This window comes from Podarcis liolepis (genome assembly GCF_965112155.1).
Source record: "Podarcis liolepis genome assembly, chromosome: W".
Classification (NCBI taxonomy): Eukaryota; Metazoa; Chordata; class Lepidosauria; order Squamata; family Lacertidae; genus Podarcis; species Podarcis liolepis.
This window is the reverse complement of record NC_139568.1, coordinates 22,994,261-23,018,498: the sequence shown is the minus strand read 5'-3', so window position 1 is coordinate 23,018,498 and position 24,238 is coordinate 22,994,261. Positions and strand designations below refer to the sequence as shown.

General features: G+C 44.6%; 1 protein-coding gene across 1 annotated transcript in view; it reads left to right on the top strand.

Annotated features, from left to right (window-relative positions):
• The first annotated feature begins 2,219 nt into the window (after positions 1-2,219).
• The window catches only part of LOC310697671 (NALCN channel auxiliary factor 2-like), a 105,673-nt gene continuing 83,654 nt past the window's right edge, over positions 2,220-24,238 (top strand). Inside the window, exon 1 of the mRNA XM_083484358.1 lies at positions 2,220-3,313. Coding sequence (XP_083340484.1) covers positions 2,651-3,313 — 663 coding nt within the window. The 5' untranslated portion in view covers positions 2,220-2,650. The remainder of the gene's footprint in view (positions 3,314-24,238) is intronic.

The following is a 24,238-nucleotide window of genomic DNA, read 5'->3' as shown; positions in this document are numbered from 1 at the left end:
AACTAAACAAAGAACTGGAAAACACTTCTATCTTTTTCCCCTTGCACCCACCCCCACTGGTGAAAAAAAAGGGAGGATGTATTTTTATTTTCTGGTGGTGTTTACATCGTTGGTTCCCACTAAATAGCTTTCCTCCATATTAAAAAGGAAGGCTTTTTATTTATTTAAATGAGACTATTTCTTTGCTTGCTTGCTCTCCCTCCCTCCCTTTGATAAAAAGGGAGAGTCTGCTGGGATGGGTTTTTTTTGGGGGGGGAGGGCTTCTGTGTCAGGGGGAAATAGAGGGGAGAAGATTTAACTGGCTGCCTTCTGCTGAAATGGGAGGTTGGGTACTGCGTGAGAATGATGAGGAGGGTGTTTATCGGTAAGCAGTGCAGGCAAATGTGTGTCTACTCACAAACAAGCCACACTGAATTCAATGGGGCTTACTCCCAGGAAAGTCGAAGTACATTAAGTTGAACTCAGTGGGGCTTATGCATGCACAGATTCCACTTAGACCTCTGAGTGGGGAAGCAGATGCAACTTGACTAGTAAATCACTTGATCTATTCTTAAATTAGTTGAAAATATATTAAATATATTATATGGAAATTTATTTAATATTTTAATTAAATCTACTACTTCCTTACATTTTAAAGCCCTCCACCACCACGGGAAGGCGCAGCAAAGACTGCCGTCACCCCTGGGAAGCACAGTGCACCCTCCACCACTGTGGCGAGGCCCTCCCCCACCGTGGGAATGCCTGGCAAGACCCTCCACTGCCAGGGATAGGTGAGATGAGGCCTCCACCACTGCAGGAAGGCATGGTGGGACCTTCTGTCACCATGGGGAGGCACGGTGGGGCCTTCTTCCTCCACAGAGATTCCTGGTGATGCCCTCCACTGTCGCAGATTGGTGCACAAGGCCCTCTGCCACCGCAGGGATGCTCCGTGAGGCCCTCTTCTGCCATGGAGATGCCTGGCAAGACACTCTGCTGCTGCAAGGAAGTGTGATGGGGCACTCAGCTGCCGCGGATATATATTGTGATATATCAAGATATTGTGATGTTTAGCTGGTGATATATTGTGATCTTGAAAAGCAGATATCGCCCAGCCCTACTGCAGACAGGGAGCCACCACTGAAAAGGTCCCATTCTCCTGCTTGTAAAAGTAAAATAATTATAATAATTTTAATTATCCCTGAGCAGAGTGCCCAGTTCAAACAAACAGGAGCGCCTGAGCACCTCTGCTGCTTTAGTCTTTAAGAGAGGGGAGACACAGGATGTGATGGGAACCCAGAGAATTATCTAGTACAATCTCCTGCAATGCAGGAACCACAGCAAAATAATCCCTGAGTTCACAGCGAAAGTGCATCACCTTCTGAGGGAGACTGCTCCACTGTCAATTGGCTCTTACCCCTACAAAATTCTTCTGAAAGTTTAGTTTGAATCACCTTTCTTGCCATTTAAATAAATTGAAACACAGACTCATAGAATTGTTAGCTTTCCATACTGCGCTCTGTAGATTTTCTTCATCAGCGGATTTTCTCTTTTTTCTGTGCATGCAGAAGAAGCACCAATACTAAGTTCATAGTTATGTCTTATGTGTCTTTGAATCGTAGAATTGTAGAGTTGAAAGGGAGCATGAAGCCCAACCCCCTGCAATGCAAAAAATCACAGCTAAAGAACCTCTAACAGTTGGCTGTCCAACGTCTGTTTAAAAACCTCCAAGGAAGGAGAGTTCACCACCTTCCGAGGGAGAACGTTCCACTCGAAAGACGGCGACCGTCCAGGCAAGGCAGCAGTAGCAGCGCGCCACCTCCTTGGCCGAGAGCTGCCCGGAGCTGTCCTTTCAGCACCACTGCGGGTACCTCCGTAAGCAGAGCTCATGCACCAGTCGCCGCCCCGGCTCAATTCCGCAAGGTATTCTCAGAAGAAGGTGAGCAACGGGGACAGTGGCAGACCTTGTGACCTCAAATTTTAGCGGCGCAAATTCGGCAGCTATCCCCACCTCCAATTCTACATAATATTTGTACAATTAACCGGTGCACCAAACTGGTCGCGTTCCCCTAAATCCGCCTCTGGCGGAGTGTGGGGAGAGTGAGAGAACGAGCAATGAGCAAGCTGCGCCCCACCCTGCGCCAGGCTCCCGCGCCGCTGCGCGGCCGGCCGGGAAAGAAGCCAGCGAAGGCGGAGTGGTCGATTGGGAGCGAGTTGGCCGGCCAGTCCCCGCATAGGCTTAGCGGAGATGGGGAGGTGGTGGAGGAGGAGAGCCGAGCGGTGACAGACGAAGATGAAGAAGAGGACTGCTGCCAGGTGGCTGGCTAGGGGATGCCGACGCCCCGGTGCCGGCCATGGTGAAGGGTTTCCCGGCGGTGGCAACACAGCATCATGCACTGCTCGGTGGGAGCCCATAGCAGCAGCAGCCAAGCGGCAGCAGCAGCAGGGAGAGGCTGGGGGCACTATCGGGGCGGGGACCGGCGGTGGACAGGGGGCGCCGCTGCCGCGCGTCTCCTTGTGTCCAAAGATGCTTCTGCCGCCGCCGCCGCCCGTCGTCGCCGAGCCACCATGCTGCGGAGGAGGAGGAGGAGGCCGGTGACATTGCCGGGAGGGGGCGCGAAGAGGAGTCAGGAGGAGGAGAAGGAGCCCCTCCCTCGCCCCCCCTTCCAAAAATATGACCGGCGGCACCGCCTTCCAGAGCCGTCGCCCCCGTGCCTCCTCCAGCCCGCCCGACAAGCCTTGCGCCGACTCTGAGCGGGCCCAGAAATGGCGCCTGTTGCTGGCCTTGTTCCTTTTCTTCACCGTCCTTCTTTCTGACAGCCTCTGGCTCTGCGCCGTCGCCGCTGGGGCCCAGCTCGGAGCCCAATATAGGAGCGTCTCCTGGCCAGACGTCGCGGTGATGGGCAGCGACGATGATCAGGCCCCGACGGCTCGGCCCTGTCTGGACTTGAGTTCGGCCTGCAGCCCACGGCACCTCCTGCAAGGACCGCCCGGGGTCGCCTTCCCGGCAGCGCGTGTGGAGGCCTCACCGTCGCAGCTGGCCTTTCTGGAGCGGCACTTCCGGGTCCTGCGGCTCCAGTTCTGCGAGGCCTACACCGTCTGGGACCTGCTGCTGGGCATGGACGACCCGGAGAGCCTGGACTGCAGTCTTCGCAGCCTGCTGGCTGACGTGGCGGCGGGCGGAGCGCGGCGCGGGGAGGCCTGCAGCGGCTGCCTCGAGGCCTACCAGAGGCTGGACCAACACGCTCAGGAAAAATACTATGAGTTCGAAGAGCTGCTGGAGAAGTACCTGCAGGCTAAGGACTACTCTGTGTGCTCCTGCCTAAGGGACTGTAAGGTATGGTTATTATCATTATCACTATCACTATTACTACTATTAATTGCCATTATATCCCACCTTTCTTCCAAGGAGCTCAATGTGGTGTACATACTTCTCATTTAATTCTTAGTCCTTTAATTCAATGTGGTGTACATACTTCTCATTTAATTCTTAGTCCTTTAATTCAATGTGGTGTACATACTTCTCATTTAATTCTTAGTCCTCTTAGGTAGGCTAGGCTGAGAGGGTGTATAACTGACCATCCAAGGTTACAAGCAGTGAGCTTCATGGCCAAGTGGGGATTCAAATCCAGGTCTCCTTAGTCTGCCACTCTTAACCATTACACTACACAAGTGACTTGTTTTCCCTCGTGTTTGCTTGCTCACACCTGCACACCTTGCTCATTTAGAGTACCACGTGGTACTCATTTGGAGTAAACTGCTCTGTAACATAGCTGAAATCTAGGTATAGAATCATAGAACTGTAAAGTTGCAAGTGTCCAGTCCTCTGCAATGCAGGTGGAAGGACAGTAGGAAAATTGGTTTTATAAAAGGAGGGAAAGGAGGGAAAGCAGAGGACAGCCTCATATCTCCCCACCCTGAACAGTCAATGAATTGTTGGGCAGGGTGGGTAGGGAGTTGCCATGGAGCCTATGATGGAGAAAGGCTACTAGCCACGATGGCTATGCTCTGCCTCCACAGTTGGATGAAGTGATGCTTCTGCATACTAGTTGCTGGAAACTAGCTCTCAAAGTTCACTTGTCCTCTGGAGCACATTGTTACACTATGGAACTTACTCCCACAGGAGGCAATGATGGCCACCAACTTGGATGGCTTTAAAAGCGGATTAGACAAATTCATGGAAGAGAGGGCTGTGGACCATTGGCCTGATTCTGCAACCTTTTGGATGAGGTGTGTGACTCATAATCAGAAGAGCCCTGCTGGATCACTCCTCTTTTAAATTTCCTATTATAGGTTTCAAAATTCTGTTACTTACAAAAATGATGCCTGTTGCGCTCGTATCATGTAGCTTGGTGGGAATTTGTCTACTTCATGAGGTCTAGGAACCTGCTAAATTTCAAACCAACCTGATAAAAACTGAGATAAGTACAGCAAGTTGGAAAGTGCTCCCCTTTGTCTTTGTTGGAAGATTCAAACAGTGTTAGGAACTCAGATATTTATTTATTTATTTCCAATTTTTAAAAATTCATTTTATAACACAAATGAACAAAACAAACAGGAAAACAAACAATACAAACAATACAGATTCTTGTATTATCCTTATTTTTTCTAAACATCATAATTTCTAACCATTTTTTTATCACACTTGCTTTAACCATAAAAATCTTCACATTTTATCACTTGCAAATAATACTATTTTAAAATACACTATCTTCTACTTCTAACCCTACAGCCTAAATCCACTTCCAAAGCTATTCTAAGATTTAAATATTAACATGTTTTTTCAAATATTCCTTAAACTTCTTCCAATCTTCTTCCACTGTCTCCTCTCTCTGGTCTTGGAGTCTCCCAGTCAGTTTGACAAGTTCCATATAGTCCATCATCTTCATCTGCCATTCTTCGATAGTTGGTAAGTCTTGTTTCTTCCAATTCTTCGCTAGCAATATTCTCACAGCTGTTGTGGAATACAAAAAAAAGTAACATCCTTTTTTGGGATTTCACCCCCCACTATACCAAGTAAAAAGTCTTCTGGTTTTTTAATAAATGTGTTTTTCAACACTTTCTTCAGTTCATTATAAATCCTTTCCCAGAAGTCTTTTACCTTGGGGCACGTCCACCACATGTGGTAAAAGGTTCCTTCTTTTTCTTTACATTTCCAGCATTTATTATGATGAGTATGATACATTTTGGCTAACTTCACTGGTGTTAAATACCATCTATACATCATTTTCATCAAATTTTCTCTTAATACATTACAAGCTGTAAATTTAATTCCTCTTTTCCACAATTTCTCCCAATCCACCATCATGATATTGTGCCCCACATCCCTGGCCCATTCAATCATTACAGATTTCACTTGTTCATCTTTCGTATGCCATTCCAGCAACAAATTGTACATCTTAGATAGGTTTTTTGTTTTTATATCTAATAATTCCATTTCCAGTTTGGATTTCTCTGCTTGAAAACCAATTTACTTATCCATTTTAAAGACTTCACTTATCTGGATGTACTGGAACCAATCATCTAATTTATCTTTTCAATCTTTCATAGGATTTTAATCTAAATTGGTCCCCTACTTCCATCAGAATATCATTATACTTCAACCACATATCTTTCATATTCAACCTTTTATGGGTCTTAGCTTTCAATGGTGATATCCACCTGGGTGTTTTCCTTTTTAGCAAATCCCTATATTTTATCCAAACATTGTACAAAGATTTTCTAATTATATGATTTTTAAATCCTTTATGAGTTTTTATCTTCTCATACCATAAATATGCATGCCAACCAAATACATTATCAAAACCTGCCAAGTCCAAAACGTCTGTATCTTCCAGTAAAAACCATTCTTTCAGCCAGCAAAAGGCTGCAGCTTCAAAATAAATCCTTAAATCTCACAGGGAGAAACCCCCTCTCTCTTTCACATCTGTTAATAATTTAAACTTGATTCTGGGTTTTTCCCTCTGCCAGATAAATTTAGATAATACCTTTTGCCATTCCTTAAAACAATTCAACTTATAAATGATAGGAAGTACTTAGAACAAAAATAACAACTTAGGCAATACATTCATCTTTATCGCAGAAATTCGGCCCAACAAAGATAATTTCAACCTTGTCCATATATCCAAATCTCTTTTGATAAATTTCCATAACTTTTCGTAGTTGTCTTTGTACAAATTCAGGTTTTTTTGCAGTCATACTTACACCCAGATATTTCACCGTTTTCACAAACTTCAGCCCTGTGGTTTCCTCTAAATTAAGTTTTTAATGTATTCTTAATTTTTTTCCTAAAACTTTGGTTTTATTCTTATTCAATTTGAAACCTGCAACTTGTCCGAACTCTTGAATCATCTTCAGTGCTTTAATTGCACTGATCTCGGGGTCCTGTAAAGTCAATACCAAATCACCAGCAAAGGCTTTTAACTTAGATTGTTTAGTTCCAACTACTATACCTTTAACTTCCTCATCTTTCCTTATCATATTCAGCAGCACCTCTAGGGCAGAAATAAAAAGCAGTGGGGAGAGTGGGCACCCTTGCCTGGTTCTCTTCTCAGAAACTCAGACATTTAAGCTACTCGCCAAATGACTCCTTAATCCTGAGTTATTGGTACAACAACGGAATGTCTAGTCTCTGTTTTTATTTTATTTTTTGCAAGATTTGTTGTTGTTTAGTTGTTGAGTCGTGTCCGACTCTTCGTGACCCCATGGACCAGAGCACGTCAGGCACTCCTGTCTTCCACTGCCTCCCGCAGTTTGGTCAAACTCATGTTTGTAGCTTCAAGAACACTGTCCAACCATCTCGTCCTCTGTCGTCCCCTTCTCCTTGTGCCCTCCATCTTTCCCAACATCAGGGTCTTTTCCAGGGAGTCTTCTCTTCTCATGAGGTGGCCAAAGTATTGGAGCCTCAGCTTCAGGATCTGTCCTTCCAGTGAGCACTCAGGGCTGATTTCCTTCAGAATAGATAGGTTTGATCTTCTTGCAGTCCATGGGACTCTCCTCCAGCACCATAATTCAAAAGCATCAATTCTTCAGCGATCAGCCTTCTTTATGGTCCAGCTCTCACTTCCATACATCACTACTGGGAAAACCATAGCTTTAAATATACGGACCTTTGTTGGCAAGGTGATGTCTCTGCTTTTTAAGATGCTGTCTAGGTTTGTCATTGCTTTTCCCCCAAGAAGCAGGCGTCTTTTAATTTGTGACTGCTGTCACCATCTGCCGTGATCACGGAGCCCAAGAAAGTAAAATCTCTCACTGTCTCCATTTCTTCCCCTTCTATTTGCCAGGTGGTGATGGGCCCAGTGGCCATGATCTTCGTTTTTTTGATGTTGAGCTTCAGACCATATTTTGCGCTCTCCTCTTTCACCCTCATTAAAAGTTTCTTTAATTGCTCCTCACTTTCTGCCATCAGGGTTGTGTCATCTGCATATCTGAGGTTGTTGATATTTCTTCCGGCGATCTTAATTCCGGCTTGGGATTCATCCAGCCCAGCCTTTCGCGTGATGAATTCTGCATATAAGTTAAATAAGCAGGGAGACAATATACAGCCTTGTTGTACTCCTTTCGCAATTTTGAACCAATCCGTTGTTCCATATCCAGTTTTAACTGTAGCTTCTTGTTTTTTAAAAAAGATATTTATTAAAAGTTTTTAAGATATAACAAGAAAAAAGAAAAATAAACATACAAAATAAAAAACAGTTAAAAACACACATTAATTTTCAATAACATAACTTCCATACACTTATTTCCTTGGACCTCCTCATACCTCCCTTCTTTGTATTCCAGTTCGATTTGTTTGTTCAGCAAATCCTTTCCATTAAACTTTTACCCATTTGTGAAACCTCTTTTTTTCGTATCTCTTAAAGCATTACACCTGGAAACCGCTTAGTTTCTATCCAACATCCTTCTAACATTCATTAATTTTACAATATTTCTGTAAGTAGTCTTTGAATTTCTTCCAGTCTTCTTTCACCGACTCTTCTCCCTGGTCTCGGATTCTGCCAGTCATTTCTGCCAATTCCATGTCTAACTGTAGCTTCTTGTCCCAAATAGAGATTTCTCAGGAGACAGATGAGGTGATCAGGCACTCCCATTTCTTTAAGAACTTGCCATAGTTTGCTGTGGTCAACAGTCAAAGGCTTTTGCATAGTCAATGAAGCAGAAGTAGATGTCTTTCTGGAACTCTCTAGCTTTCTCCATAATCCAGCGCATGTTTGCAATTTGGTCTCTGGTTCCTCTGCCCCTTTGAAATCCAGCTTGCACTTCTGGGAGTTCTCAGTCCACATACTGCTTAAGCCTTCCTTGTAGAATTTTAAGCATAACCTTGCTAGCATGTGAAATGGGTGCAATTGTGCGGTAGTTGGAGCATTCTTTGGCACTGCCCTTCTTTGGGATTGGGATGTAGACTGATCTTCTCCAATCCTCTGGCCACTGCTGAGTTTTCCAAACTTGCTGGCATATTGAGTGTAGCACCTTAACAGCACCATCTTTTAAAATTTTAAATAGTTCAGCTGGAATATCATCACTTCCACTGGCCTTGTTATTTGCAGTGCTTTCTAAGGCCCATTTGACTTCACTCTCCAGGATGTTTGGCTCAAGGTCAGCAACCACACTACCTGGGGTGTATGAGACATCTGTATGTTTCTGGTATAATTCGTCTGTGTATTCTTGCCACCTCTTCTTGATGTCTTCTGCTTCTGTTAGGTCCTTACCACTTTTGTTCTTTATTATGGTAATCTTTGTACGAAATGTTCCTTTCATATCTCCAATTTTCTTGAACAGATCTCTGGTTTTCCCAATTCTATTGTTTTCCTCTATTTCTTTGCATTGCTCGTTCAAGAAGGCCTTCTTGTCTCTCCTTGCTATTTTTTGGAAATCTGCATTCAGTTTCCTGTATCTTTCACTATCTCCCTCGCATTTTGCTTGCCTTCTCTCCCCCGCTATTGTAAGGCCTCGTTGGACAGCCACCTTGCTTTCTTGCATTTCCTTTTCATTGGGATGGTTTTTGTTGCTGCCTTCTGTATAATGTTACGAGCCTCCATCCGTAGTTCTTCAGGCACTCTGTCCACCAAATCTAAATCCTTAAACCTGTTCCTCTCTTCCACTGTGTATTCATAAGCGATTTGATTTAGATTGTATCTTACCGGCCCAGTAGTTTTTCCTACTTTCTTCAGTTTAAGCTTGAATTTTGCTATAAGAAGCTGATAATCTGAGCCACAGTCAGCTCCGGGTCTTCTTTTTGCTGACTGTATAGAGCTTCTCTATCTTTGGCTGCAGAGAATATAATCAATCTGATTTCGAAGCTGCCCATCTGGTGATGTCCATGTGTAGAGTCATCTTTTGTGTTGTTGGAAAAGCGTGTTTGTGATGACCAGCTTGTTCTCTTGGCAGAACTCTATTAGCCTTTGCCCTGCTTCATTTTGAACACCAAGGCCAAACTTGCCAGTTGTTGCTTTTATCTCTTGATTCCCTACTTTAGCATTCCAATCCCCTATAATGAGAAGAACATCCTTCTTTGGTGTCATTTCTAGAAGGTGTTGTAAGTCTTCATAGAATTGGTCAATTTCAGTTTCTTCAGCACCAGTAGTTGGTGCATAAACGTGGATTACTGTGATGTTAAAAGGTCTGCCTTGGATTCGTATCAAGATCATTCTATCATTTTTGAGATTGCATCCCAGTACACCTTTCGCCACTCTTTTGTTGACTATGAGGGCCACTCCATTTCTTTTACGGGATTCTGGCCCACAGTAGTAGATATGATGGTCATCTGAACTGAATTCGCCCATTCCCATCCATTTTAGTTCACTGATGCCCAGGATGTCAATATTTAATCTTGCCATCTCATTTTTGACCACATCCAACTTACCAAGATTCATGGTTCTTACATTCCAGGTTCCTATGCAATATTTTTCTTTACAGCATTGGACTTTCCTTTTGCTTCCAGGCATATCCACAACTGAGCGACCTTTCAGCTTTGGCCCAGCCGCTTCATCAGCTCTGAATCTACTTGTACTTGTCCTCCGCTCTTCCTCAGTAGCGTGTTGGACACCTTCCGACCTGAGGGGCTCATCTTCCAACATCATAAGTTTTATATGCCTGTTGTCTTTGTGGCGTTTTCTTGGGAGGGATACTGGAATGGCTTGCCGGTTCCTGCTCAAGGTGGACCACGTTTGGTCAAAACTCTCCACTATGACCTGTCCATCTTGGGTGGCCCTGCACGGCATAGCTCATAGCTTCTCTGAGTTATTCAAGCCCCTTCGCCACGGCAAGGCAGTGATCCATGAAGGGGTTTGCAAGATTACAAAGCCAAAAGAAGTGTATATTGTCACAATTTACAATTCAGTCACACATTTTACCAATTACAGTAACCTTTTTTAAAAAATGAACTAATACACAATTCACATCAGTGACACATTTTTAATATCACATTTTAAATACAGATAGGTAGCCGTGTTGGTCTGCCATAGTCAAAATAAAAAAATTCCTTCCAGTAGCACCTTAAAGACCAACTAAGTTAGTTCTTGGTATGAGCTTTCGTGTGCATGCACACTTCTTCAGATACACTGAAACAGAAGTTGCCAGATCCTTCTATATAGTGAGAAGGTGGGGAGGGGTATTACTCAGAAGGGTGGTGGGAATGGGAGATTGGCAGGTAGCTGAGATGAGCCTGTTGAAAGCTCATACCAAGAACTAACTTAGTTGGTCTTTAAGGTGCTACTGGAAGGAATTTTTTTATTTTGACATTTTAAATAGTAATTGTTAATTGGACACCAAAAACATAAATGGGGCTCAGCCTTAGCAATAGCGGCCATCATAAGCATTGTTATAGACTAGGGGGACCCCCTAAACCTTAGAAATTAATAAATGCTAGAATTTTGATTATTTGGGATGTGAAGGGAGAAATATAAGCTGCAGAGGAATTCCTGGGCTAGCTTATGCAAAAAGACCTGACTAAGCTAGGGCCATGAATGAACAGTAAAGGGTCATTGAGGGACATTAGCAATGTAAAAGAACTATCCTTCCTCCTTGCCCTGAGGTGTGAACAGAGAATGGGTTTGGAAGGTTGCCGGGTAACTGGGTGTGAGGTGACAGGAAAACAGAGGTTTGCCTTTCTCTTTCTTTTTTTATGGCTGTTTTGCTGAATTAGGAAGCCTCTCATGACCACTTTACTCGCGTCCCACACAGTATCCAAACTAGTTTCTTTATGTAAGTTCCAGTCAAAATATTCCTTTACTGTCTCTTTCGCTTTCTCTACTATTTTTGAGTTCTCAAACAATGTATCATTCATCCTGCATCTAAAAGAGGATTGATCTTTACCTTTTAATTCCAAATAGATTGGAATCTATTTGGAAAACAGAGGTTTGAGCAAGGGTTGCTGGGAGGAGGAAGGTCTGGGATCCATCTTTGGACAGGCTGACTACAGAGCTGACTTGGAGAGATGCTTTTGACTCTAGGGCTGCACTGCTGTGGGGAACAAGCCCTTCTTGAAATGACCATGCTGTAAAATCTCACTACTCTTCCGAACATATGATCATCATCATTTCTTCATACTGCCACATCATTTCTTATTTAGAGTCCAGTTGACATCCTTCACTTGCTGTTAAACCATTCTTCCAGCTGGCCTCTTTTTCCATCTTACAAACAGCACCTCTGTTATGTCTTATAAATAAGTAATCCATTTCACGTTTGTAGTCCTTCATATACATTGCTGTTCTGGACCTGGTGTGCTGGGAGAGTTCATTACTATCTTCCATTGTTCAGTTTTTTGAAGTGTTTATTTGGATGGTACAAGGTCACATTCCATTCCTCCCACTGTTTACCAACTAGCGTACGAGCTGCGGCCATAAACAACTCACAGAATGCATATCCAAACTCCACCATTAAAATTCTGCTTCTGAGTTCTTCCTTAGCGCACAGTTAAAAACAATATATTTTCTCAAATTCAGCCTCTTTGCCAGATCTGTTTGGCAGCAGTTAATTCTTTTTTCATTGCACCAACAGCACTCCTAGTCTAGTCCAGGAATAATTTTAAATAAAGTCCATTCAGCCTCGGTCAAGGAGGGAGGGCATAGTAAAACTTTGTTAAATTCCTTGTTGAGCATAAATCAAAACCCTCCTCCCTCTTCTGAAGTAACAAACAGAATAACATAGCAGCGGCCACACACGTCTCTTACATTTTACAGGGGAGGACCAGAAGAAAGGAGACCATTTGAAAACCATATGAAAGCACAAAGCACCATGTCCTCCCCCTTCCTTTCCCGGCTGTTGTAAGGATTTTCTCTTTTTTATATAATATTTTTAATTTTTTTTTAATAATGTTTTATTAGGTTTTATCAATAGAAAAGTTTAGAAAAATACAAAAAACGAAATAGATACAAAATTACAAAATACAAAAGTACATACTGTAATGGGAATTGGGGTTGCTTGTGCGTAAACGACAAACTGCTCCAAGCTGGTTGTATAGCTAAACCTTTCCCTGGTTTGACAGCCCTTACAACACGACTGTCTCAGTCACTGGCAGAATCCGTCAGTGGGCAACATAAAAATTCCAACATAAAACATAAAAATTCCTTGACTCCAAGTCTCCTCCTAGATTCTCTGCGCGGAAACCTTCTGCGCAGCGTGGGCGTGCCAAGCGGAGGTCCTGTGCTCTCTCCGCTGATTTCACTGGAAGAGTCTCGGAGCCTCCCCTCCGCAGTACTCTCAGCCTCCTCTTTCTCCCTGGTGTCCCCTGGATTTCCTTCCCCAGCGGAAGCTCTCTCTCTCTCCTTGCTAGTTCCCTCCCCTGCATCATTGGAGCGTCTTACCTCTCCTCTTGCCTCTGATGGCAGTTCCCTGACATCCACCTCCCTCCCAGGGCCCTCCCCCTCCCCCGTCCGTTCCTTGGACGGCGATGCGGGAAACCCCGGGATGGAGCTATCCCCTTCCTCAGAAGATTCAAACACCGCTCTCCACCTGCTGCTGTCTCTTTCCGCTGCCCAATCTCCCCAGTCGGATTCCTCTCCCTCGGATACTCCCCCTTCCTCCTTTTCGGAGGCGGGCCATCCCCCAAACTCTTCTTCATCATCCGTGGTGCCAAATTGCTCCTCCCAGAACCTTCCTAGTGGTTTGGGCTTCCTTGGGAACCTGCGATGAAATTCCTCCTGCAGATACTCATCCCTGATCTCTTCTGCTGGAACCCAAGTGTTTTCCGACTCTGGTTCCCCTTCCGAAGCCACCAGATATTCCACCCTTCTCCCTCTCCACCTTGAATCGAGAATTTCCGCTGCGTGACCACTAAGTTCCCTTTCCTCCACCCGTGGATACATGGGGATTTCTCTTTCTCGCCCCTGAAATTCCCTCCCTTCCCGGTACGGTGAGAGTAAGGACCTATGGAACACCGGGTGCAGTTTCATGTTGGTGGGCAATTTGAGTCTAAAGGTCACAGGATTCACCTGTTGTGTTACCTCAAAGGGTCCCAGTCGCCTTGGCTGTAATTTCTTACACCCCCCTTTGAACGGTAACCCTTGGGTTGACAACCACACCTGGTCCCCAACCCTTATTGTCTCCCCTTCTCTGCAGTGCTTGTCTGCCTGCCTCTTGTACACTTCCTTAGCCCTCTCCAGGTTAACTTTAAGTTGTTGGTGTAAAGCTTCCATTTCTTCCACAAATTGTTCGGCCGCCGGCACACTCCACCTCCCCTCTCCCTCCCCTGGGAAGGCCCTGGGGTGACACCCATAATTGGCCATGAACGGACTCATCCCCGTGGACACATGTTCAGCGTTATTGTATGCAAATTCGGCCAGCGCTAGTTTTTCCACTCAATCGTTCTCCCTTTCGTAGGTACTCTTGAAGTATGCTATTAGCTCTTTCTGCTTGTCCGTTGGTCTCCGGGTGTCTGGCCGTTGAGAAGCTCACTTCGACATCCAGCAGGCTCATGAGCTTCTTCCAGAATCTGGAAGTAAATTGCCTGCCTCTGTCGGACAAAACCCTCAAGGGGGCGCCATGCAACCTGAAAACGTGATCTATAAACAGCCTAGCTGTTTCCTCTGCTGTCACTGCATGCGAGCAAGCAATAAAATGGCACATTTTGGTCATCAAGTCAACTACCACCATGACTGCTGTTTTCCCCCTGGACTTGGGTAAATTGGTCATAAAATCAATGGATACCACCTCCCATGGCCTTTCCGGGGTGGGTAAGGGCTCCAGTAACCCCGCGGGTGCTGCCTTCTCCCCTTTAGCCCTCTGGCAGCGCTCGCACCCCCGTACGTATTCCCGCACATCTTCCTTCACTCTTGGCCACCAGAACTGCCTGGTGACAAGCAACATAGTTTTGTGTTGACCAAAATGTCCCGCCGTGGGGTTATCATGTAGCTGTTTGAGTACTCTTCTCCTCAAGTCCCCTTCTGGTATGTACAATGCTCCCTTATAGTACAGAACCCTCCCTTTTCCTCAAAACCCCCCTGATTTTCTTCTGCGTCTCGTATCTCCCTGATTTTAGTTTGTGCGTAATCGTCATTCCTCGTCAACCCGGCTAGTTCTTGTCTCCCTACCAACACTCCCCCACACACCCATCAGTCCTCGGTTATAACATGTCGTACTTCCGGCGCTCCCTCTCCTTCCACGTACTCTGGTTTACGGGAGAGGGCGTCTGCCCTGACGTTTTCCTTCCCCGGCACGTACTGAATTTCAAAGAAGAACTTGGAAAACTCCTGTGCCCATCGCACCTGTCTTTGGTTGAGAACTTGTGCAGTCCTCCAATATTCCAGGTTCTTATGATCCGTGCACACCTGGATCTTATGCTGCGCGCCTATTAGAAAATATCTCCAACGTCGAAAGGCTTCATGAATTGCAAGCAGTTCCCGATCATACACCGTGTAGTTCTGTTCTGACTTGTTCAACTTCCTTGAAAAAAAGGCGCACGGCTTCCACTCTGATCGATTTCCCGGCTGGAGCAGTACGGCTCCCACTGCTCTGTCTGACGCGTCTGTTTCCAATCTCATAGGCTTCTGCAGATCCATGTGTAAGAGTTGCTCTTCCGAAGCGAACGCCCTCTTTAGCTTTTCAAAAGACTGCTGAGCCGCTTCTGTCCATTCAAACTTCTTCTTGCTGCTGAGACAATCGGTTATGGGTGCCGTTAAGTGGGCGAAGTTCTTGATAAACTTCCTATAGAAGTTTCCAAACCCCAGGAACCTCTGCACGTCCTTCCGGGTCTTGGGAGTCTTCCATTCTAGTACCGCCTGCACCTTGCCTGGGTCCATGGCTAAGCCTTTGTCCGACAACCTGTAGCCCAGGAACTCAACCTCTCGGGCGTGGAATTGGCATTTCTCCAGTTTGACCCACAGCTGGTGCTCCTGCAGCCTTTTCAGTACTTCCCTGACATCCTTAAAATGCTGCTCCTCGTTCTCCGAGTAGATTAGCACGTCGTCTAGGAAAGCCACGCAATTCTTGTACAGCAGGGACCCCAACACGTGGTGCATGAAAGCTTGAAAGCAGGACGAACCTGATTGTAATCCGAAGGGCATAACTAAATACTCAAAGGCCCCCAGAGGGGTGAACATTGTGGTTTTCCATTCGTCCCCCTCTCTCATCCTTATCAAATTGTACGCCCCCCGAAGGTCCAGCTTGGTAAAGACCTTCCCTTTCCTTACCCTGGCCAAAATGTCATCAATTCTGGGCATTGGGAAGGTCACTGGTTCCGATACCCGGTTGACCGCCCTGTAATCTACGACCAATCTGGGCTCTTTAGAGTCTCTTTTGTCCACAAAGAACACTGGACTGCCCCCCACCACCCTTGATTCTCGTATGAAACCCCTCTTCAGGTTCTTGTCAATGAACTTCCGCAACTCCTGCATCTCCCTGTCCGACATGGCGTACAGCTTACCCACTGGTAACTGAGCCCCTGGGAGTAGGTTGATCTGACAGTCAAAGGGCCTGTGAGGGGGTAGTCTATCCGCGTCTTTCTCACTGAAGACTTCTTCCAGGTCTGCATACTGAGGTGGTACTCTCCCCTTTTCTCCCACCGCCATCCCTGCCACCCTGGCTACTGCCATCCTCGGGGTTTCCCCTTCGTGGCAGTGCTCTACGCAGTGAGCTGACCCAAAGGTGACTGTCCGCTGGTGCCACCCCACTACTGGATCGTGCAGTGCCAGCCAGCTCATTCCCAGTATGATTGGTGGCCCGGCTAATGTGGCAACGTGAAAGGCAATTGTCACAGTGTGTCTGGAGACCCTCATTTTCATGGGAGGGGTCTGGTGGGTCACTCCCCCCCCCCAGAGTTCTCTTCCATCAATGGTCGTTACTTGCAAGGGGTGTTCTAGAGGCACCACGTGGAGCTGGTGTTCTAGTGCAAAATCCCTGCTAAAGAAGTTGCAAGAGCTGCCAGAATCCAGCAATGCCTTCACCTTAATGGGGTGTCCGTTAGGGAGTTCTAGCACCACCTCTATGGCTATGGCTGCCCGGGGGGGTCTGGTTTGGGCACATTTACTGGTTGCTCGCCTGGCTGCTGTGCCCGCTCTCCTGCAGCCAAGCATTGCCGTTTCCCTGCTCCTGCTCACCACCAGCTGCCCCCACCATTCCTTGCCACGCCTTTCTCTGAGGACAGACTCTGGCAAAATGTCCCGGCTGCTGGCAGAGGAAACACTTCTTGGTCGTTTTCCCCTCCTTCTTGCGAACCTCGCCGGAGTTTGAAACCCCCCGCGCGCGCACTCCTCCAATTTCCATTGGTTCCATGGGCGGCGCAGGTTGCTCCGGCACGTCTGGAATGCGATTGTCATGCCAACGCTCTGCTCTCCCTTCCCGCCTTTCCAGAGCACGCGCCTCTTGGCGTACTCCCACCGCAAGCTCCATTTTAGTCAGCTGGTCCATCGATTGCGGGCAGGGCGAGCGGGAAAGTTCATCTTTTACCCAAGGGGATAAGCCTTCCTCAAATAACATTTGCACTGGTTCCGAACCCAGTTCCCACCCGAGTTTGTGGATAAGCATCGCAAATAGTGACCAGTACTCTCTCACTGATTGGTTCCCTTGTTTGCACCCCATCAGTTCTTTGCGCGTCACGCTTTGCTCCACATCACTCAAGAACATATGGTCCATGGCGCTAAAAATTTTTCTCAAGTCCTTTAAGGCAGCATTCTCCGATGCCATTAAGGGCCTAATCCATTCTCTGGCCCCTCCTTCCAAATGCCCTATCACGAAAGCTACCCTCCCCCCATCGTCTACAAAGTCCTCATACTGCAGATCCAGCGCGTATTGCACTTCTGTCTTAAATGCATTATAATCTCTGGGATTGCCTCCAAACTTCTGCACTAGTCCCGGTACCTTCCTTGCGATGGGGGTGGGCTTCCCCTGGGCATCCTGAGTCCGCCTTTCATCCAGCCGCGCTGCTAGTATAGCCAGTTGCTGCTCCAAATCTCTGTTTCTCTCCTCCAGAGTTGGTTCTCCCCTGGCTCCCTCTCCGGCGCCTGCTCCTCCGGTTTGACTCATGATGCTGCCTCTGCTGCTCTGCGCACAAGCAACTGAGGGACTGACGGATTGCTGTAATGGGAATTGGGGTTGCTTGTGCGTAAACTGCAAACTGCTCCAAGCTGGTTGTATAGGTAAACCTTTCCCTGGTTTGACAGCCCTTACAACGCGACTGTCTTAGTCACTGGCAGAATCCGTCAGTGGGCGGGACCTAAATTTCTTCCAACATGAAAATTCCTTGACTCCAAGTCTCCTCCTAGATTCTCTGCTCGGAAGCCTTCTGCGCAGCGTGGGCGTGCCAAGCGGAGGTCCTGTGCTCTCTCCGCTGATTTCACTGGAAGAGTCTCGGAGCCTCCGCTCCACAGTACTCTCAGCCTGCTCTTTCTCCCTGGTGTCCCTTGGATTTCCTTCCCCAGCGGAAGCTCTCTCTCTCTCCTTGCTAGTTCCCTCCCCTGCATCATTGGAGCGTCTTACCTCTCCTCTTGCCTCTGATGGCAGTTCCCTGACACATACATTAAACACAAAAATATAAAAAGAAAAAACACATATAAAAGAAAAACAAAAATTCCCTCTTTCTTAGTTTCTCATCTTTAGTTAACTTATTTTCCTGACTTCCCCGCGTCTCCCATTTTTGTATCCCTTTTAGAAATTGGTTCAGCAAATTCATGTCCTATTAATTTATCTATTATTGATCCCGTCTTACATTTTACCTTGTTGCTAGAACCCTTTCAATTCATTTCAATGTCATCAGCATTCAAAAATTTTACAATATTTCTGCAAAAAAGTTTTAAACTTCCTCCAATCTTCTTCCACCAACTCTTCTCCCTGGTCTCGGATTCAGCCAGTCATTTCTGCCATCTCCATATAGTCTATTAGTTGCATCTGCCATTCTTCCAAGGTGGGTAGGTCTTGTGTCTTCCAATGCTTTGCGATGAGAATTCTTGCTGCTGCTGTAGCATACATAAAAAAAGTTCTATCCTTCTTTAACACCAATTGGCCAACTATGCCCAGGAGAAAGGCCTCTGGTTTCTTTGGGAAAGTATATTTAAACACCTTTTTCAGTTCATTATATATCATTTCCCAGAAAGCCTTGATCCTTGGGCACGTCCACCAAAGGTGAAAGAATGTACCTTCAATTTCTTTACATTTCCAACATTTGTTATCGGGCAAGTGATATATTTTTGCAAGCTTGACTGGAGTCATGTACCACCTGTACATCATTTTCATAATATTCTCTCTTAAGGCATTACATGCCGTAAATTTAACCCCGGTGGTCCACAACTTCTCCCAGTCAGCAAACATAATGTTATATCCTATATCTTGTGCCCATTTTATCATTGCAGATTTTACCGCTTCTTCCTCAGTATTCCATTTCAACAGCAGATTATACATTCTTGATAGTATCTTAGCATTGGGTTCTAACAATTCTGTTTCTAACTTTGATTTTTCCACCTGGAAACCAATTTTTTTATCCAAGTTATAAACCTCTCTTATTTGAAAGTAATGTAACCAGTCTCGCACCTTCTCTTTAAGTTTGTCATAACTCTGCAATTTCAATTTATCACCTTCCTGTTCTAAAATTTCCCAATATTTTGGCCATTTAGCCTCCATATTGAGTTTTTTCAAAGCTTTCGCTTCCATAGGTGAAAGCCACCTTGGGGTTTTACTCTCCAGAAAATCTTTGTACCTTGTCCAGACATTAAACAGCTTTCCTGACAATATGGTTTTTAAATGCCTTATGTGCTTTTACCTTGCCATACCATAAGTATGCATGCCATCCAAATATGTTATACCCTTCAAGATCCAAAACATCTGTATTCTCAAGAAGTAGCCATTCCTTCAGCCAGCAAAAAGCTGCTGACTCATAATAAAGTTTTAAGTCTGGCAGGGCAAACCCCCCTCTGTCTTTAGCATCAGTAAGGATCTTAAATTTTATTCTGGGCTTTTTGCCCTGCCAGACAAATCTAGATATATCTCTTTGCCACTTCTTGAAACAGTCCATCTTATCAATAATTTGCAATGATTGAAATAAGAATAACATTCTCAGCAAAACATTCATCTAATAACAGCAATTCGACCCAGCAAGGAAAGCTTCAGATTCGTCCAAATTTCTAGATCTTTTTTCACCTCTGACCAACATTTCTCATAGTTGTCTTTAAATAGGTTCACATGCTTGGATGTCATATTCACCCCCAGGTATTTTACCTTCTTTACTAATGTTAAATCTGTCTCTTTTTGAAACCTCTCTTTCTCTATCTGCGCCAAATTTTTCTCCAAAACCTTAGTTTTCAATTTGTTCAATTTAAAGCCTGCCACTTGACCAAAATCCTGGATTACTTCTAGGGCCCTCTTAGTGCTGGATATCGGCTCCTGTAATGTCATAACGAGATCATCTGCAAAAGCTTTAAGTTTGTATTGTTTAACTCCGACATGAATACCTTGAATCAAATGGTCCCTTCTAATCATATTTAGCAAAACCTCCAGGACCGAAATGAAAAGCAATGGGGAAATTGGGCAACCTTGTCGTGTCCCTTTCTCTATTTTAAACTCTTCTGTAACCATATTGTTTATTATCAATTTAGCTTTTTGTTCAGAATATATCGCACCTATACCATTTTCAAAGTTTTGTCCAACCCCCATCCCCTGAAGATTTTTCTTCATAAAACTCCAGGAAATGTTGTCAAAGGCTTTCTCTGCATCTACGAAAATCAAGACTGCTTTTGTGTTAATGTTCACCTGCAGCTTTTCTAAAATGTTAATTATATTCCTCATATTGTCCGATAGGTGTCTTCCAGGGAGAAAGCCGGCCTGATCTTTATGTATCGCCTCTGCCAAGACTTTTTTCAGTCTTTTAGCCAAGATATCTGCAAAGATTTTGTAATCCACATTAAGTAGGGATATGGGGCGATAGTTCTTAAGTTGTGTCTTTTCAGACTCAGTTTTCGGGATAAGTGTGATATAAGCTTCTTTCCACGTCTCCGGCGCCTTTCCCCCCTCCATAATTTCATCGCAAACCTCCTTTAATGGTTGAATTAAGTAGTCCTTCAAAGTTCTGTAATACTTGGAGGTTAATCCATCAGGCCCTGGAGATTTGCCCAGTTGCATATTCTGAATCGCGCCTTCCACCTCTTGTTCAGTTATTTTGTAATTCAATAATACTTTGTTTTCTTGAGAATTTTTTTGTAATCCATTAGTTTTCAGAAATTGATCAATTTTCGACTCAGTCTGTGGTCCTTGTGTATAAAGTTGCTTAAAGTATCTCTGGAAGCAGCTTCTAATCTCCTGTGGATTCTGAATGTTCTTTCCCTCCACTTCAAGATTAGTAACCGTTTTTAGTTTTTGTCTCTTCTTCAACTGCCATGCTAACAGCTTTCCACATTTATTAGCTGATTCGAAGGTCTTTTGTCTCATCTGTTTAACTTTCCATTCAATGTCCTGATTTATCATTTGCATATATTGTACTTGATATAACTTAATTTCTCTGAAAATCTCTTGTGATTTTGGTTTAGCTCTAAGTTTTTTCTCTCCTTCTCTTATTTTCTCCAAAATCTTCTCTTTTTTCTAATTTTGGGTTCTCCTTTTTATTGCATTTTGCTGAATCAAAAACCCTCTCATTACGGCTTTGCTTGCGTCCCAGATTGTTCTTTTTTCCACTGTGGCCTTCAAATTTATCTCAAAATAGTCTTTTATCATTTTTTGGGCCTTCTTGGTGATTTCTGGATCTCTAAATAAGGCGTTGTTCATCCTCCATCTGAAGGAACCAGTCAATGTTGGTTTCATTTCCATAGGATTATGGTCGGAGCAAGTTTTTGGGCATATTTCCACTTTTCGGATCTTAGGAGCCATTCCTCTGGTTATCCAGATTTGGTCAATCCTTGTCCAAGTCTTTTGGGCTTCAGAAAAGAATGTCCCCTCTCTACCTAGGGGGTTCTTAGTTCTCCAGATATCAATTAAGTCCATATTGTCTGTCATTTCAAAAAAAGTTTTCGGTAGTCTTCCGTCTTTTGTCACCACTTGTCTTTCTGACTTGTCCATATTTGTCGATACCACTCCATTCATATCTCCAAACATAATGATGTTAAAATCCATAAAATCCAGCAATGTCTCATGCAGTTTCTTATAAAATTCTGATTTCCCCCTCATTTGGTGCATATATCCCTACTATCAAGAATTTCTCACCTTGAAATTGTATTTCAATAGCCACAAATCTTCCTTGGTCATCTTTAAAGACAAATTTAGGTGATAAGCTTTATTTTGCGTAAATCACCACTCCTCTCTTTTTAACTTTGTCTGATGAAATGAATTCTTGTCCTAATCTTTTGTTGATTACCGTATTTTTCGCTCTATAACACGCACCTGACCATAACACGCACATCGTTTTTAGAGGAGGAAAACAAGGGGGGGGGGAAATTCTGAATGAAACAGTGGATGTATCATTTTTGTGCTTCATGCTGTGGCCACAGACATGTTATCTGATGGTGAATTTGGGGTGACCCAATGCAAAAATCCTGAGAATCCCTGTGGATTCATGCTTTGCAACCATGTTTTTTCACCATTGCAGCCCCAAGCAACAGTGGGTGCGTGATTTTTTTGGGGGGGGGCAGGCTGTAGCCATGGACATGCTATGTGATCTTATGGTGAATTTGGGTTGACCCAATGCAAAGATCCTGAGGATCCATGTGGATCCATGCTTTGTAACCACGTTTTTGCACCATTGCAGCCCCAAGCAACAGTGGGTGCGTGATTTTTTGGGGGGCAGGCTGTAGCCATGGACATGCTATGTGATCTGATGGTGAATTTGGGGTGACCCAATGCAAAGATCCTGAGGATCCATGTGAATCCATGCTTTGTAACTGCATTTTAAGTGGGGAGGGAAGAAAAACACAGAAGGGACAAGGAACATAAGAATGCAGGAGAGGAATTTAACGGGAGGGAGGAAAGAAAGAAAGGCAAAAGTCCCCCCACCCCACCCCACCCAAGCCAGCCCTCTCTCTTCTTCTCTCTCTCCCTCTCTCCCACCTGCATGTTTTCTGGCTGCCTGTGAGGAGCAGGGAGAGGAATTAGAAGGAAGGATGCTCTGCTTTCCCCTCTCCTTGCCTGGAGGGGAGGGGATTTGCCTGCTCTTTGTTCCGTTTGAGCAAACACAGCAACAAAACAGAAGCGGGTGGGCAGTAAGACCCTGAGGCAGAATGCAGGAAAGCAGCAACTTCCTCTTTTCAGGTTTCCCTTCTCCGACACGCGATTTGACTTTTGACTGATTTTTGTTCCTGCGCTTGCCTTAGTCGGCTCCAGGGACCACACATTCGCTCAATAACACGCACAGACATTTCCCCTTCCTTTTTAGGAGAAAAAAATCTGCGTGTTATAGAGAGAAAAATACGGTAATACTTTCCTGTGTGTTCTAGTCACATGAGTTTCTTGCAAACATATCAAGTCCAATTTTTCCTTTTTCAATAGATGAAAGATTCTTTTCCTCTTATCAGGGGAATTCAAACCTCGAATATTCCAGCTTAATACCTGCAGAGACATTGTGCGGTTATTCTGCTTCCCCTCCAACTGCTCCCAGTGCTTGTTCTTGGTCTGTGGGTGGTATCACTTCTGGTTTGTCCAGTTCCAATGGTAGCTTTGCTAGGTCCAAAACTCCTGGTCTTAATTTTGGTTCTCTTCTCTCTGCCTCTTTTTGTAGATCTTCCTCGTGATCCTTCAGGAATCTCACTTTGTCCTCCTCTGATCTTATCTTCACCTTTTTCCCTCTGTGAGTGAAAGACAGCCCCTGGGGAAATTCCCACCTGAAGATGACACTGTTTCTTCTTAACAAGTTCACCAGGTCTCCGTAGTTGGCTCTGAGGTCCAATAGATATTTTGGGATGTCTTTAAAAATTTCTATCCTTGAATCCTCTATTTCCAATGATTTCTGATAATGTAGGCCCAGTATTTTGTCTCTCTCTTCTTTAGATCTGAGTGTAATCAAACAGTCTCTTACCTTGTTCTTCCTTCCCCCTTTGTTCCCTTTGCCAAGTCTGAAGGCTGTCACTATCTTGAAATCTTTCTCTGGGTCAAGGCCCCAGAATTCTTCAAATTCCTGTGTAAGAAAGTCACTCAGTTTGCCTTCTTCCAATTCCGGTACCACCCTGATCCTTAAATTAGCCTGTTTATCTTTCAATTCAATTAAGGACAGTTGTGCCTTATGGTCTTCTAATTGTTTATTAATTGGCTGTAATTTTCCTTCTACCGCCAGCACCTTTTCTTTAGCTTTGTCGGCAATTTTCCTTGTCAATTTAGATTCCTGCAACAATCGGTCAATAGCCTGAGTATTGGAGCTGATAGTTGTTGTGTTTAAGTCAATTTTAGCTGACAATTTTTCCAAAGCTCCAAATATTTTGTCTAAAGATGCATTTAATGTCTCTTCAGAGCCTGTACTTTTTGCTCCAGGCTGCCCAGTGTCTTCTTTTTCTAGGACAGGAGGTGCTACTATTGATTGTCTTCGTTGCTGCAATCTAGTTTTTATCCTTGTAGGCTGGGGTTTTTCCTGATCCATTACTTTATCTTTAAAGTTCAAGGTCACTCACGCAGTTCAAATTTCCTTTCTGGTGAGAAAGTTTCCAGGCCAGCTGTAATGGAAAATCCCCAGCTATATCCCAGGCCTCCTCTAGGGGAGCACCTTGGCAACAATGTTACTTTCAGTGCAACTTTTCCAAAAGCAGTCCTGCCCTTTTTAACTTTCACTTTTTCAATAAAAGGCAACAGTTCAATAATAGGCAACAGTTGCAAAGAGTCCTTTCCAGTTCACATGCAGAGTATTCACAAACAGTTACAAATATTT